The sequence below is a fragment of the Lytechinus variegatus genome, chromosome 14 (assembly GCF_018143015.1).
Source record: "Lytechinus variegatus isolate NC3 chromosome 14, Lvar_3.0, whole genome shotgun sequence".
Classification (NCBI taxonomy): domain Eukaryota; kingdom Metazoa; phylum Echinodermata; class Echinoidea; order Temnopleuroida; family Toxopneustidae; genus Lytechinus; species Lytechinus variegatus.
Genome location: NC_054753.1, coordinates 10,483,193 through 10,499,863, shown reverse-complemented (window position 1 = coordinate 10,499,863; position 16,671 = coordinate 10,483,193). Strand labels below are relative to the sequence as shown.

Below are 16,671 nucleotides of genomic sequence, written 5' to 3'. Positions count from 1 at the left end.
TTTTTCTGAAATCTGCTTGAATGTAGAATTGTTAGCTCCTGTACTGTCTTTGCTGTCATGTGGATTCATTTTAGATAGTACATTTTCAGTCCGAAAGAATCCCTCAAAACAGGTTTTGTATTGAATTGCGAAATCTAGCAAAAGGATATGGTGGCTAACACTAGATCTACACCTAGTATCAGAAAAAGTAGGACATAATTGAATCATGTACTCAATTTCCCAGGGAATGGTTCTGGCTGTTTCCATAGAAAAGGAAATAAATCAGGCGAGGGGGAAAAAATAGAATCCATTCTTTCTCACAATTTAATCGATAACAATGAAGCAGAATGCTGGCATGAACGAATAGAAATTGGTTGTGGCATGTGAATATAATAATGCTAATGCTGTATAGGAAACTGTATGGGAATATGCATGTGAATTGTGGGTAAAGTTGCAGTACACAGTAAGTTGGCAAGTTTCTACTGTTTTAATGAGAATTCCCTGAATTTGACGTTGGTTAAAAAAAACATCTCTGTTATTTGGAATTCAATAATGGTGCCTAAATATAATTTCAAAATGTCACTTGCCATATTGTGCCTTAAGGCTCTATTGTAGGCCCACTTAACAAGCCAAATGATTACCCCTTTCCTTTGTAAGTTGAATACAAACCCAAAATAAAGAAGGTTTAACTTTATTAATTTTCAGAGGTAACAATTGTTATCAACTTATACTCAAGCCTTATACATCAGAGAAATGAACTCCCCCTGTCTCCCTCTTGAAGTATAAAATCATATGCATGAATTGCATACAGACTAGTCACTGAACCTGGAGGTATGTGGGGCGCTCAAGGCCGACACCCTTGCAGTTGTCATTTCGATGAATCCCTGGGTCTCTCTGTCTTTGAACGATAAACAAGGCCTGTAGATGAGACATAAACAGAGACTGACTTGCTAAACCACACTGGTAAATCATACAGTGCTGTGTAGTATATATGGAGTACTTGAAAAATATATATTCCATATGTTGGCCTTTTTACTTTTGCAGGCCGACACTGTCCATGCAATTTGTGTCTCTGCTGCCTGGCTTTAAGATCACTAAATGGAGATACGTGTAGTCTATGATGAGCTAGCTTTCAAACAATGTACACTGCGTTATTGAATGGGTACTTTTCTGGCCTTTCGAGTGTCTGGGTCCCGTAACACATAGGTTAGCAATTAATCGCTGAATGAATTGGCCTATCACGATCAACGTTGCATGCACATTTTGCTCAGTTGATTGATCAGGAACCAATCAGAATGGTCCTTTCAAACTAGCCATTAATTGCTAATCTGTGTGTGACAGGGCCTGCGGTCAGGGTTTACTTTCTCATTCTTGGAATCTGCATCAAATATTGAAAGTCTCATTTGGAGCAACAGTGAAAAAAAAAGATATATTGAAGAACCATTAAGAATGAATTCAAGTATTAATAGAGAGAATATAAAGGTCCATTGCAAATTATTCACAAATTCATACAAAGTATTAATAGAGAGAATATAAAGGTCCATTGCGAATTATTCACAAATTCATACAAATTAATGCCCTGATAAACATCTGATCAGTGAAATCTGGAATGGTCGGGATGACAATGTGTAGTCCTATATATGTGTGTTTGTGTGCAGTCCATGACTGTGAAATTGATCAAATTACAGTTTCAATATAATTAAAATTGTATTATTATAATTATTTGTTTGACCAGTCTATAAAAATACAATGTCAATAACAAACAATCTTGTGTACCTGCAGTTGTTAAAAAAGATAACCACCAATTTTCATTTACTTTGAGACTTTTTTTTTTCTTCTTCAAAATTCAGCTATTAGTATCAGGCAGAACTGAGGTTTATCTTCAACATACAAATATGCATTTGTTCAGTCTCTTTAATTCAAGAAAGTGATGTTTGATTTTATATTTTCAATTTCCCATGCCTCATCTTTATCTTCCTAGTCTCTGATTTACATACCTTCATTTTTTGTGGGTTTTGTAGAGTCTAGCAGGGATCTCTCTGCTCTCCTTATAGTATTTTCTTCCAGCTCATTTATCAGTCCATAATATGAGAGCTCTCAAAATGCCATTGCTGTTTAGGGTAAAATATAGATTGCCAATCTACTATTAATACTCCTTTCCATTTACGCAGTCCCCATTTTCTTCTTGTTACTCCATGTTTCTATACTTTTCTATCTTCTATTGCTTTTCAATTTATTGTACAAATTGTGAAAATCTGTGTTGACTGTAATGAAAGCCTACAGTATGTTTGTAATGTGAAGATAAATAGACCTTGTCCAATTTGTTTGTAGGCCTATTTTTTGTTAAAAAATATTAATCCATTAAATTAAAAAATATTTGTGCCTACCTAAAAAAATGACTATTTGAAATGGGCTGTAATATATAATACATGTTACTTGATATTTTAATCAAATGTGAAACTTTTGATCAAACTTCAGAGGCTCTATCGGGGTGGAAGACTTTTTTCCGCAATAAGCAGAGACAGCTCTGCTTTGCAATATATATTTCAATATCCTGCGACGTACATGATCCAGTCTGTATCACATGGCAGTAATTCAGTGCAGTTTAATTGCCACCAATTCTTACATACCGACACTACTCCCACTCCCTCCTTCCCTTGCTCCTCCGCTTATGCCCGTGTGGCTTTCATGTATATTGCAGGAGAGCTGGCCAAAGCTGTGAAAGGACGTGGTATATTGCATTCCACGCATGGCGTATTTCATAAATCAGTCCGGGCTTTGCAAAAGGAGCGGGGGGGGGATGAAAAAAATGGCCATGTATTCTTGATGGCTCTGTTATGCATACTTAATCATCCATACGCATGCTTAAACTCATCTCCATGCATAATAGATGAGTTAGGCTATCTCTGCATTCCCCGAACTACTTGCAGGGAGTTCAAGCAATTGCCTATGCATAGTTGATCATTTGTTTCCTGGTATTTTGCTGCGGGTAAAATATATTTCAAGTTTTAGCATTCTTAACCCAATCAGGCCAAAGTGACCATATGTTTTGTTTTTATAAAAAGTCCTAAGAATCATACAAATTGGACATAAGAAAGAATGAATATCAATACTTCACCCGCATTAAATGCATCAGTATTCAGACCCCGCCCCCCAAAAAAAAATTAATCAAATTAATATAAAAGAAATTAAATCTTCAAATAAATGCTTTTCAATGCAAACTGACAAATATCTTACAACTAAAAACATTCTCAATCTATATTTATTTCTGATACATTAAATTAAAAATGACATATGTAGCAATGAAATAATTTTGTTTTTGCCAATTTGAGTATTAAAAGCTGATTATTGTCCAAAATGATTTAAAATCAACAATCTCAATGCCCTGTTGTTTATTCATTCTCTATAATTTTCTTCTTTGGATCAAGACAATTCATGAATTTGATTCTTCAGCAAAACTTTGAAATTATGCTAATAAAATTGATTTTCTGATGTTTATTTTCTTTTTTGTTTTCTTTGTCTTAATGCAGTATTCCCAACAGTTCCTGTCAGGCCCGGTCTACCTTGTCCTGGCGAAGACAGTAAGTTTGTCTGTTTGTCTGCATGTCTGTCTGTTTGTGTGTATGTTTGCATTTTTAAACCCATTTTTACCCCAGAATCATTTTGTTCTCTTTATAGTTCCTTTTTATCTCTCCCTTTTGATATTTGATAGTTACTGTATTCCTCTCTTCTTTTTCAATCAATATCAGAATAATTGAAATATTCGGAAACTTCAAGTACATGCAGTGAAATTCTCAATGTATTGCTCAAGGCGAAATTTGAGATACGAAATAGAGAAATTCCTTTCATTAATCAATATCTGTGACCATTATAATGAGGGCTTTATTTCTTGGGCACACCTGCTCCTCCATGCCCCTCCCCTCTCTGTCTCTCTCACTATCATTAAGATCATATCAAGGTTGATGGGACATAATTAGAAATATCCAGGAAAGAACAGGGGACAGAAGCGAAGGCAAAAACCCGAGGAGGAAAAGGCCGAGAAGGCCGTAAGCATGAGTCAACTCCTAGCTAGTTCCTGGTGCTTTCTTATCGATAGCCCCTACCTACCGGCTTCCTTTAGCCAGGCGTGACTGGGAGTGAGTCATGTCCATTTGGGCCAGATAAGAAAGATATTTCGAAGTTATTTTTTTCTTTTCAAAGCAAAAGAAAAGAGATGATCCTTACTGTTTTGGATAAGATAGCCCAGAATGATAGTTGGTCACATGTTGGGAGAAAAAAAGAGGCGATGCTCAGAAAGCAATATTTTACTTGTCTTTATTTTTTTAATTTTTGGCAGGATTGGAAGAAAGGGGAGGGGTTATATTTTTTAAAGTCCCCTTTCTGTTAAAGACTTGTATGTATATGCCCCTTCTCATTTTTCACTTCCCATCTGGTTGCTTTTCTTAAAATCTTTCCCTCTGTCTATTTCCCTATCTGTATAATGTCTTTTCTATTATCTCTCTGTGTATGCTTATTTTTCTATATCTGTTAACAAAAACCTGTTCTAATGCTCATGAAACCGTGTTTGAAAACTTAGACCTTAAACTGTTGTGCAAACTTTTGAATTACTTGGATCCCGTGCGACCAGAACTATTAATTTTCCCTGTGAAAACAAAACAGAAATGGTATGATACTTAGAATATCTCTTTATCATCCTTCGGTTCAGTTTCTGAGTGCTATGCAAAAGTCCGGAGCGGTTGCAACTCTAGTCTCGAGCCCTCCCCCCAAAAAATAATAAAGCGGTTAAAAGGAAATCCTGGTTATTGTCTTTGAATACTTTGCATCCTCGGGACTCAGCGCTTCGAGGAAATGACCACAAAGCTATGATGAATGTTTAATCTAAGGTGGTCACCCTTTTCAGGCGACAAGGAAGCTATGAAATAGGTAATCAGAAAGCTGCATTCGTGTATAGAGAGAACTCATTAACGAGCGTCTGATTGGTTGTGGAAAATACCCACTTCCTCTTTGATTGGGACAGTCCACCCTTGGGGTACTCTAACAGGAGGTGTGTACTGGTCACTTGTTCTCAAGGGTTCGTCAGAAGTAGTCCTGACAGGTTCAGTGAGTCCAATCTGTCTCTGAAAGGTTTTGTTGCAAATGCTCCAAGAGATTTTATCCGTGGAACTTGTTAATTTGGAATCTTGTGTCATTTTGTTGGTGAGTGTTTGCTAAAGGATATCATCCATGTTAATTGGTGATTTTGAATCTTGGGCACTAAAGCTAATGATATCACAGACTCACAGTATATATATGTTTTCTTGTCTATTTACTATTCTTTTACATTCCTGCTCAACTGACCAATGCAATTGGAAAACAACCGAAGAAAGACTGAATACTCACCTCTAAATTAATAAACTCAAGAATCCAAATGTTTGGAAATCGATGATTGCATTCATGTTACATGACGTGATATTTGTGATGAGATCTTTGGCTTTCTGCAATTCTAAATGTATGCAGTAGGTTTCTATATATGTCACTTCTATTTCTGCTCAGGTTTCTCTTTTTTTTTTTGATTAAAAAAGGATTTCCAGGGATGTGTAGCAACAAGCAAGTCTTCATGGCAAATTTCCTTAAGCTTTGTTTAAAAGCAGGTTTCTATTAGCTTTAGCACTCCTGTTCCCTGATATCTCTTCTATTTTCCCATACTTTCTCAATTTTTATATGTGTGCATGCCTACATGCATTGACTTTGCTTGTTAATCAGTCCTCTGTTTTTGTATCCTTATGATGGACTACACTCCGTCCTGCTCAGAACTTTGGCAACCCCACCCCCATTCCCCCGTCCGTGGTACGGCCCTGCCCATGCCCCGCCATCCGTCATTGCAAACATGAATTTATTCTTCATCAGTTCTGTGCTGAGGAGCCCATGCATGTATATTGTCTCATTTAGCTGAACTCCATTCATCTTGGTCTAATTCCCATGCTGATTGCTACTCGGTGATGGTCAGTAATCCTTAATGAGCTTGATTGCAATAAGGTTGAAACACTCCCTTTCCCTTTATCCTTTGCTGTTGATTTTGAAGATTTGAAGATGGGGGCCAATTGCCTCAATCTGGGTCCTTTCACATTAGAAGCTTTCATACCTTCCCGATCATGAAAAATACCTGACATTTTTCTTATTTTGAAAGCAAAGAACTTGTAATATTCATTAAAGCAAATGCATCTTTGATAGTTAGGGCTGAAAAAGTAATATCAGATCTCTAGAGACTTGAAAAAAAAAGTTCTCGCAAGTCATAGGTATTTCTATTTTTATTGGCTGGGTATGAAGTTGTCTTTTTTTCTCATTGCATGGCCCACCTACTGTATTGCCTGAAGGGAGCTATGTGAGATAGAAGAAACGAGGGATACACCAGCATATTTTATATCGCTAATTAGCATGAGAAACCAGCTAATTATTCTAAATCTTCATTCCTCTTCATCAGTAAATGTGATTTTACTTCATTTGTCTTCTGTGTATAGTGCATGTGGTGCATTTGATTTTTCTCATATTGTTGCCTCGAGGGTGAAATCAACACAAAGATTTAACAATGAAGTTTTTGTATTCAAAGACAAAGTAGGGTCCTTGCTATTAAAACCGCCCTTTGAAAGAAGTTACCACGAAGCATTGATACATTATGAGAAAAATTATTACACAGTGAGACCTTGAAATTACAATGAGAAGATACATGTATATTACATGGTCTTTCTTTTTGAAAGTCGAATGAACTGGACATAGAAATGTGTAGATGGGACTACACAATTCTATGGATTGAAATTAAGGTGCAAAAGTCGGCTATTTTTCCCACATCATGTATTAATCACTTTAAAGGGTCTATAGAATGAACAAGCCATTTATGTTCATGGATATTTGTATCGTATTCTTCTAATGAAAGTCATGGTAATGCCACCCAAAAACCGTCTTGTCGCATTCTTCCTGAAATCCTCCTCAGACATTCCCTTTAAATATCCAGCCCATTCCTGTGTGCATTATAAATGTAGGTCAAGTTCAGGTTACTGAAAGCAAACACTCGCTCTGAATGCCCGAGCGTGGGGCGTGTGGCTATTTTAGAACGAATCCCAGAAAAGGGGTATATCGTTTTTATCCTGAATTACAGGGTCAGCTTCCCGTCATACTTTCGCAGCCCTTTGGGAGGGGAAGGGAGGCGGTGACTGAGTCATGAATCCTGAACTTGGATTGCGTGGTCACCTTGTCGTATCGCCTCTGCCTCCCCTCACCTCCCCCTCCCCCTTTTCCCACTTTCAAGATGTTGATACCTTGTGCAAGCCTTTCACTTGAGGAAATAGGTTTGAATATGCAGCCTATTTGCTGGCCAGTGACTTGTGCACAGGCCTCTCATAACAGCAAGTCGTATTTCTGATCCCCCTACCCCTCCACAATTTAATCATCCACTCATTCTTTTTTATATGCGACATGCTCTTATTCCAGGATCAATTGGTGGTGCTGCACCATCCCGAGTTTGCTCAGTCTCGAGATTTTTCTACGCGATTGGCCCTCTTCGCGATTAATCTTGAGATTCAAGAAACCCCGTCTCCACCATCGCAAGAAGAGCGATTCCTGCTCGAGCGAGGCATCAATGCATTATGGTCTGACACCGTGAATAAATAATCCTGAGTGCGTCGGCACCTGAGAAATCGGGCGATAATTCGTAAAATAGCGTGCTATTTTGCAAATAATCTCAAGTTGACTTGGGATTGCTATCTCAAGATTGATCCTACGAACTAGCGCGATAATTGCGTCTCCATTGCAAATAATCTTGAGATTGTTCAGATCGGGATAATTTGCCGGATCAGAAATAGCGCGCTAATTTGAAAATTCTGGAAGGTGCAGACAGCCCTTATCTAAATTTTCCTGGTGCTAATACTCATGCCAATCCCTGCGATTCTCCATAGAACATCTATTGTTGTGTTCTGCATTCACTATATCTGCTGACTCTACCCCCCCCCCATCCTCCTACATTCCCCTCATCGCCTTATGCTCTTTTTTCTAAAATGAAACTCATTTTTTTCTGTTTCTTAATAATCTTGCCGCCCCCTCTCAGTCTCCACAGAACATTTTATTTTTTTCTTCTGCATTATTTATGCCGACCCTTTCCCTTCAGTATATTCCTATGTTATTAAGGCCTTGAGTTTCTTTCATATAATGGAACTGTCATTTTTCCTACTGGTTCTTAATTATCATCCCCCCCCTTCCCCTGCTGTTTCCATTGAATATTTCTCAGATGTCCACTCTCTTCATTTCTCCGTGTAATTATCTCGACCTGCCCCGGGGAAAGATTTAATGGTTGGGCAGAAACATGGAGTACAATATCAGCTCGAGGTAAAGCCGGGGTAATGATAGTTGTGTTGCATATTCTCTGGGGGAAAAAAACGCCAAATACATTAAAGCTAGTTTGCTTTGCGAACCCTTCACTCGATGTCTGAATATGCAGCCCAAGTACTCTGCCAATGATTTGTCTACAGAACAGAAGGTCCTTCTAATAACAGCAAGTTGTATCTGTACTAGTCTTGTGTGAAGACTCACTTCTTGATCAAAATTTCAATTAGGATCTGTGCATGCAGACTGAAATATGAATCGAGATTATTATTACTATTATAGTAATCAGCATACACAGTATATTAGGGTACAGACTACAGTCCCCTCTTGCATGTTATTCCAACTGGGGCCTGTTGCAGAAAGAGTTGCGTTTAAACGCAAGTCAGAAAATCAAACGCAAGCCCAAATGCGCGCTGTTGATTGGTTGAAAATCAAGTTGCGCATGATTTTCAGAGTTGCAATCGATTGCAACTCTTTCTGCAACGGGCCCCTGGCCTACTGGTAGACAATCTATTTCTTTTCAACAAACTGAAATAATAATACCAGGAACTAAAATTATTCATCGAATACTTCAGGAATTTCATCTATTAAAAGACTCCTTGGACAGGATTTAATGGTATTGTGTACTGGTGTGCGCTCTTAGCGGAACTGATAAATTCAACATTTGCTGGTATATCCTGGGCCACTTCTTACAAAGAGTTGTGATGAATCCTATCAGTCTTAACTATGAAGGGCCTGGGATGCCATGATTATGCAGTTGGAGGGCGTAGGTACTGCCTCTCCTTGGCTATTGTAACCTAAAGGAACACGCTGGATCTGCCGATCTGTACAACAGCGATGCACGAAAGTGTGTCATAGTTAGAAATACTTTGAATGAATTAATCCCATCTAACTATGAATGGTGTTACTGGCCTTCCATAGCTGAAATCGATTTGATCAGTCGCATCTCTTGGATTGCCAGTGGGGCCCCCTGGTATTGCTAGCCAAGACCCGTCATGTGACTCTCTGCACGTGCATGTCACTGGATCGCCGGTTCTACATTAAGCTGATTGGCTTGCTACAGTTGCATTGGGGTTCTGAATCTGTATTCCATAATAAGCAATGGATAAATTTGAATCATAACCGTGAGTTTGGTTTGCCGCTGCTGCTCCTGCTGTTGTTGATCTTGTTAGTATTTCCTTGTGTATATTTGCTTTCTTCGGAGATAGAACCCATAATTACCATGTATCCACCCCTGCTCAGATCTCTCCTTCGAATTCAGCCATAATTTTCTGTGTGAGTTTCTCGTTCATCGAAAGACATTTCTTTGAGTTACCATACCTCAAACCATTTCTCGTTATTTCCTCCCCATGTGCAGGAAACATATACAGACGAGGAGCTCGGCGATGGAGAAAACTATACAAAGTCAATGGACATACATTCCAAGCCAAGAGATTCAGTCGAGTAAGAAACAATTTTCCTTCTGTTGTTATTAAACATACTTCTTGAATGTAGTAAAATCTGAATGTGACAGTAAAATCTGAATGTGACAATCAACCGAATAAGCTGTTTGCCTGTAAATCTACCAAAGCCAGGAATGGGTTAACAGAAAAGAAAACAATGTATAGAAAAGAATGGTGCTCTTTTTTGTTTATTAAGATTTGATATTATTGGTGTATGGTCATTTTTTTCATTTCCATGTTATTTTTTGAAAAAAGGAGACTCTCTGACAATAAACTGACTACTGGCACAAAATTTAACATAGGGTTTCTTCATGTATTTGAATTGTTCTAAACCACAAGTATATATCTAAATATCTGCATTTGCAAATTTCACAATGTATACATTGCAGCAGGCACTATTTCTAGGTATGTTTATTCCATTCCAGTAATGTTTCACAGGCAAAAACCACAAATAAATGGTATTTGCATAACACAGATATGAAGGTTATGAAGGTATTTAAGTTTTTATGCTTATTTGCTGGATTACTGTTTATTTCTGACAAATAATTCATTGTTACATTCCTTCTTGAGGAAACATACTCTTAGAGCATAGAGGACGAGATTTAAGTGACTTTAGATCTTATTTATGAATTTATTAAGGCCTTTGAATATTCCATTTCATGTCTGCAGGGAGAAAGATGCTAATTATGAGGATACGTAATTCCTAAATGTTTCACAAAGTTCTTAAACATTTCAGAAAATTCTTTATATTTTAACTCGACCCAGCACTTAGCACTTGTTTTTAAACATGATAATTATTCATTTCCAAAAACAGAAATCTCACAAGGTTTGAATTCCATAAATTGGCAAAATAATTCACTACATCAAAAGTCAATCTTTTCATTTAAATTACCTTGTGATTCTTGACAGATATACCAACTTTAAAGTTTATTTTTCTTAAAGGTTTATTAAAAACAAAGTGCTTTGGCTTGTATCATTGATTGGTGTACCTGTTTATCTTTACCCGATTCCTTCATGTTGACTGTCTTTTTCCCCACCAACAGAGGGCTCTGTGTGCCTACTGCGCAGACCGTATCTGGGGGCTTGGGCGGCAGGGATACAAGTGCGTTGACTGTAAGCTCCTCGTACACAAGAAATGCCATCGTCTTGTGAAGGTATCATGTGCAGAGAGACAGGTAAATTCAAACGACACTCTTCGATGCACCTTGGGAGTGGTTTCATGAAGAGTTTTTGGCAGTGATTTTCATTGACTGGTCGGCTCTCAGCCAATCAGATGCTAGGATTTGCAGTAGCTTATAACAATAGTCAGTGAAAATCACTCCCTATTTGTTGCATGAAATGCTTCCTAGTTTACTGAGTGATACAAAATGTATGGATATTTCTTTCCTAGAAATGTAGTGAGTGACTAAGTATTCCGTTAACATAATATTACAATACACCACAATATTTGTTGCCATGTCTGGCAAACCTATGGCTGGATTTTAGGTTGTGGAGAGAACCTTTTTTTTAAAAAAAAGAATGTGCATGAAATTGAAATTTGTAATAAGACAGGTCTATTGTGCTTATCATTCAGCTTAGAGTTTGAACATAAAATTGTGTCAGCTATAAATTTTGAGGGGAATACATTTACGAGGAATCACTAAGTTTTCAGGTTCTTTCATGTTATTGAGAAGGAATATTAAAGTACAAAAGAAAGGTAAATTGTAAATGATCACTCCGTGTGTAAGGCAACATTTGAAATGTTTGACCTGATGTCTGTGTGTAGTCCCACTCATGGATTTTGGTGTTCTGTTGCTTGTGATTTCCAACAATATCATGTCTGATCATTTAGGTGGTTCCAAAATCTTACCACATACACTAATTCTAAGCTATATTTATATTAATTTTACCAATAACTTAATAACAATTCTTTCAAAACATTGCAGTCTCATGACTAGATCTCATCTTAACCTTTGGAAGACACTTGCTGCTATTATCAATCTGTTTTTTATATATTTCTCAAAATCTTAACATCCTTGAAAATCTGTTTTGATCTCCCAGGCCAATCTTCCTACCCTGGACGAGAGGAGCGGGTCGGGGAGCTTGCCACATTTCGGTTCCAAGCCGGGTGATAGAAGCGACTCTCATCACAAGCGAAGTAAGTTAGCCCTCCGGTGATGAAAGCTGTACTCATGCATCATCCTACTAATAACTAATACATGGTTTATTTAAAGGTAGGGGATGGCGGATAGTTAAAAGTGAGGATAAGAATAAAGATAAGCTGAGAAGTTGAGGTATTTTTTGTCATTTAATCCTGAACTTTTCACGACCAGTGGTGGTCTAATGGTACGGTTGTTTCCCCAACCAGCTTTAAATAACAGGTTCAGATCCAATCGATTTAAAGAATACATTCTTACTCTTGATTCTTCTTAGTATTTCGTTTTTCCTCCTTGGGTGCTAGCCAAAAATGTACTTTTATCCACCGAAACTTTTCTTTTAAAATCTTGAGCGTCAAGATACGAATAAGGATATTAAAAACGGTATTTGTTTACCACAAATCACTCTTCATTATCCATGCACTTTAGAAAAGAAGGAAGAAATATTATTTGGCAGTGAGAGGGAAATACCCGACAAATCTGATGCCAACTCGGGAAAGGGAGGGTTTTTTAATATTCTGTGACACGTTATTTTGGTATATTTCTTTAAAAATCATCCCAATAATTTGCAGGATATTCAGGATTTTAGAATGTATTGACTGTCTCCCACAGAATACATATCAAAAGCAACTTTTGACAATCCCAATATGGTCACCCAATAATGATCTTCCTCACAATGAGACGATTATCATAATGAAATTCTATTTAGGGGAGAGGAATAGGACATTGATAAGGAGGTCACATGATGTTTTTTCACATGGAATATAGCCTTCATTTTCGGACTTTGATTTACACCACTCTAAAAGTTGTAATCATCTGTTAACTCATGTGACTTTTTTTCTATTATTTTTTACTGAATCTATTCAGTTGATTACAATTGTCTGTTTAGCTACATGGTTTGTGGGAAGTATTTGTTTTCTTTTAAAGAGAAAGAGGATTTTTGCCATTTTTTTGTGAGAAAAAGAAGCCATTTAGCTTTGACAAATTTGTGCAATGGGTACATTTGTCAATGCTTTTGAATGAACGTTAATGATGGTTCATTTGTCACAAAGTTTGGTCACCTTTCAAATGGAATATAATCAAAAGGGATATTTGGTTAACCTATCAAAGCCATTTGATTTACTTCATGATATGAAAGTGAAACAATGATTACGGTATTGTTGCTTTTGAAAACATTTATTACAGCATATTAATCCATGTTCGTTGTATTGTATTATTTAATGAGTATTAGGCCAATTGATGATCTCTATTCATTTTAATTGCATGGCTATTGTGTGTTGCTTTACTAACAAACACTGGCTTGATATTATAATTGGGCACTTACACAATATTATTGATTTGTAATCAATGGAAGAGAAATCACTCTAATCGTTTCAGAAGACCATTATTCTGAGTTTTCTTGAATGGATATTATAATCTTGGGAAGATGACGGAAATGGGGATATTTATGTGTTTATTTATTAGCTTCATATTCATGACTTTACTATTAATTCATTTTTCCATTTTACTAACCCCACCTACCAACCCCACCCCTTCCATCCCACCACTAATTATACCCCTCCCTCATACACCCCTCCCCTACCCCTCATACACCCCTCCCCACCCCTTATACACCTGTACCCCAATTCTTCTTACCATGGTGTTGGTTAAACTGGCCATCACTAATACCCCCCTTCCATTGTCCTTATCATTTCATACTTGTTACTAACCATTTTATTTCAATCCCCACTGAATTTAAAAATATGCTATGATCTTCATATATACATTTGAACTAATTTGTTGATAAAAACATTTTGATTGAACACCAATGAATATCTGAACTTTGAAAATTACAAATGATTTTACCTTACAAATCAATTTGTTGAAATTTTCTAATTGGACAATAATCTCCTCACATTGCATATGTATTGCAACTTTCATTGACATCCCCCCAAAAAAAAATTTCCCCCACCACCATTTGTATTTGACCCTGCCCTCATAGCCCCTACTGGCCCCATGTCCCAGCCCCCCTCTGCCACTTCCACCACCCTTAAAGACCCCTCACATGCACCCCCCTCCTATTCCTCCTCTTCCTCCACGCGTCAACAAGGGTCGGCCCTTCACACCGGGCCCTACTCCGGCTTTGATAACGCCGCCTTTTTCGGGGGTAGCGGGCGCAGCGACCGGGATTCGATGAACTCCTTGGACTCGGACCATCTAGGTAAATGTTGGGTGTTTTGTTATTGTCATGGCGATGTATCCTCATCTTTTCACGACTGCAAAAAATCTTTCAAGTTGTTGTGTTTTATTTCGCTGTGTCCGTTTTAATCTCACAGTGCTATTTAGTCTCTCTGCATATATTCATAGTGAGGTAGTTCTGTAATGTTTTGCCTTTTGTCTTTGAAAGCAAATATTTTTTTCTTTCACCCTTTTATCAAGGCTTCATCACTTTCTTGTCTGGTTTGTAACCTCAATTTTTGCAAAAGACAGCCTAAAAATTGTACTTGATAGTGTATTTGCATAGATTAACAAATGAATCAGAGCATTAGGTTTTCTAACTTAAAAAGTATAAGTATCAAACCAAACAAAAATAATATGTCACTTTGTACATATTTTCTCAAGTTTCCCAAATTGTTCTCAAAATTGTTGTATTAGTGTTTTGACAGTCAGTTTGACATTCCCGATATCTGGTTTATGTAAGAAAGTTGCTAAAAATAAAACAAATAATCTCCAAAGTGATTCTTCTAGCCAACCCAGTTAAAAATATTGAAATATACACCTTATTTTATCAAAAGAGAAAATCACTTGGTTATTCATCTTACAAATGAATTCTTGCTTTATGGTCTGCTGGCATTATTTGCATTTCTTGTATTTTCTTTTGGTTGCGAAATGGGGTTAGCTAATGTAGGTGGCATCTGGTTGCTTCTATTGTTCCCTGTTCACACACAAGAGATAAATGCTCAAATTTCTTTGTAAAAGTAATTCATTGGACCTTTATCTTTACAAAGACCATAATGTACATATAAATTCATGAATTTTCAACTCAATATCCTATCTTTCTCACTTCTTTTTGGTTCGGCGATCACTATTTCTGTCAGATCATTCCACTATCTTTCTAAACTTCATTTCATCAAGGTCCACTCCTTGTTCTTTATATCCTCTTCATTTCAAATTATTTTGCACATTGTGATGTTTATGAAGTGAATTCACTTGTGCTTGTTTAGTTTTGCATCGTTTCAAGTCTTTTTGCACATTAATAGAACAGTCTTATTCGACAAGTAGTGTATCATTTTTGTCTAGCTCTTTTATTTTAATCGCGAATCCCAGATAATTATTTATTTCACTTAAGTATACAACCTACTGTAGTCTAGAATTGCCCTTTCCGAATGCAATACAGATTTCAGAAATTTAACAGCATAGTGAGAAATAAATACAGATAAAGTAATCTCATAGTCTGTAAATTATTTCATTTTGATATTTAGAATACACGTGAAAAATTATACTAATCACATATTCAGCCATGTTTTGCAAACCTCTCTTTTGAAACAAATGCAATGTTTTCACACAATTTATAATAAGACCATAAATTTCAAGCACGGGCTTCATTTCAGCTACACAAATGAATCCTTCCACTTCAATTTTTAATCATTTCACGAGGAAATCTTTAAGAATAGAGAGATCATTCTAGGATTAAATGATGCTAGAATGAATGATTCTTCAATTTAAATGAGAAAGCTAGATGATAGATAATTTTAAAAGAAGGAAAAATGTTCTCATCCTTGCCATGTTGCAACACAATCTGAACAGTGGAGTACATGCAGATATCGACATGGAGTGCTTTTTTCCGAATTAAACCTGGAGGGGATATTCAGAAACTATTACCTTTTGTCCAAGACATCATGTTACATGAAGACTTGGCGAGCGTGCTTCAATCTCGCTTGCCCTTTCATGAATATGTGCTTTTGATGCTCTCTCCATTATTGATCTGCATTATCAACTCAAGTCATGTTTAACATGGGGATACATGGAACTTAAAGTGAAATATCTCCTCTTCTTTTTTTTCTGTTTAGGTATTGATCTTTGTAAAAGGAGAAACAAAAAAAATCATATAGAATAAAATTCAATTTCATTTTGTCTTTTCAAAGTATGTAAATAATATTTTTGAAACATGCTTGTCATATGGGATTAATATATTCTATTTTACCATTTTCAATGTTTTACCATTTTCTTTGTGTTTTGAAAAGTATTTTCTTACCCATTTTCTAGTGCTTTTGATGTTAGAGAAAATATGACATGTTCCATATAATTTCAAATATTTCTGCTCAGTAAAGCATTCTATTCCCCCCCCCCCTCCCCATGTTCTATTTCATTGAAAATATTTTGAAAAAACAGGAATCCAAATAATAAATTGAATTAGTTACTGCAAAATATGTTGGTGATATACTAACAACAATAAATTTGTGAGTTGGATATGATTGCTAGATAAGAGTTTTTCAGAACCGAACATAGTTGGATCATAGTAAGAAATATTGCATAGATATATGAGTTAGAGGGTGAATGCCGTTGTAATCTTGATATGATAAAGGTAATCTTAATCTTACTTTGCTTTTAATAAAGCTTTAGTACTTAATACATGCCCAGTACTCTAGTACTTAGTGTATAATGAATATAATAATATATTTTGAAATCATATTGTTTTGGCATACTTCTGAATGTAGCGAATTTCCATTTCCAAATCCCTGGCTTGTTGGATTTATTCAGCATTGTAACGCCTCCATAAAACA

The 16,671-nt window shown here is 36.5% G+C and overlaps 1 protein-coding gene across 1 annotated transcript in view; it reads left to right on the top strand.

Annotated features, from left to right (window-relative positions):
- The window catches only part of LOC121428018 (protein kinase C iota type-like), a 67,065-nt gene that overhangs the window by 37,245 nt on the left and 13,149 nt on the right, over positions 1–16,671 (top strand). Inside the window, 5 exon segments of the mRNA XM_041624597.1 lie at positions 3,510–3,560; positions 9,689–9,774; positions 10,817–10,948; positions 11,814–11,910; positions 13,890–14,108. Of these exon segments, the coding sequence (XP_041480531.1) occupies positions 3,510–3,560; positions 9,689–9,774; positions 10,817–10,948; positions 11,814–11,910; positions 13,890–14,108 (585 nt within the window).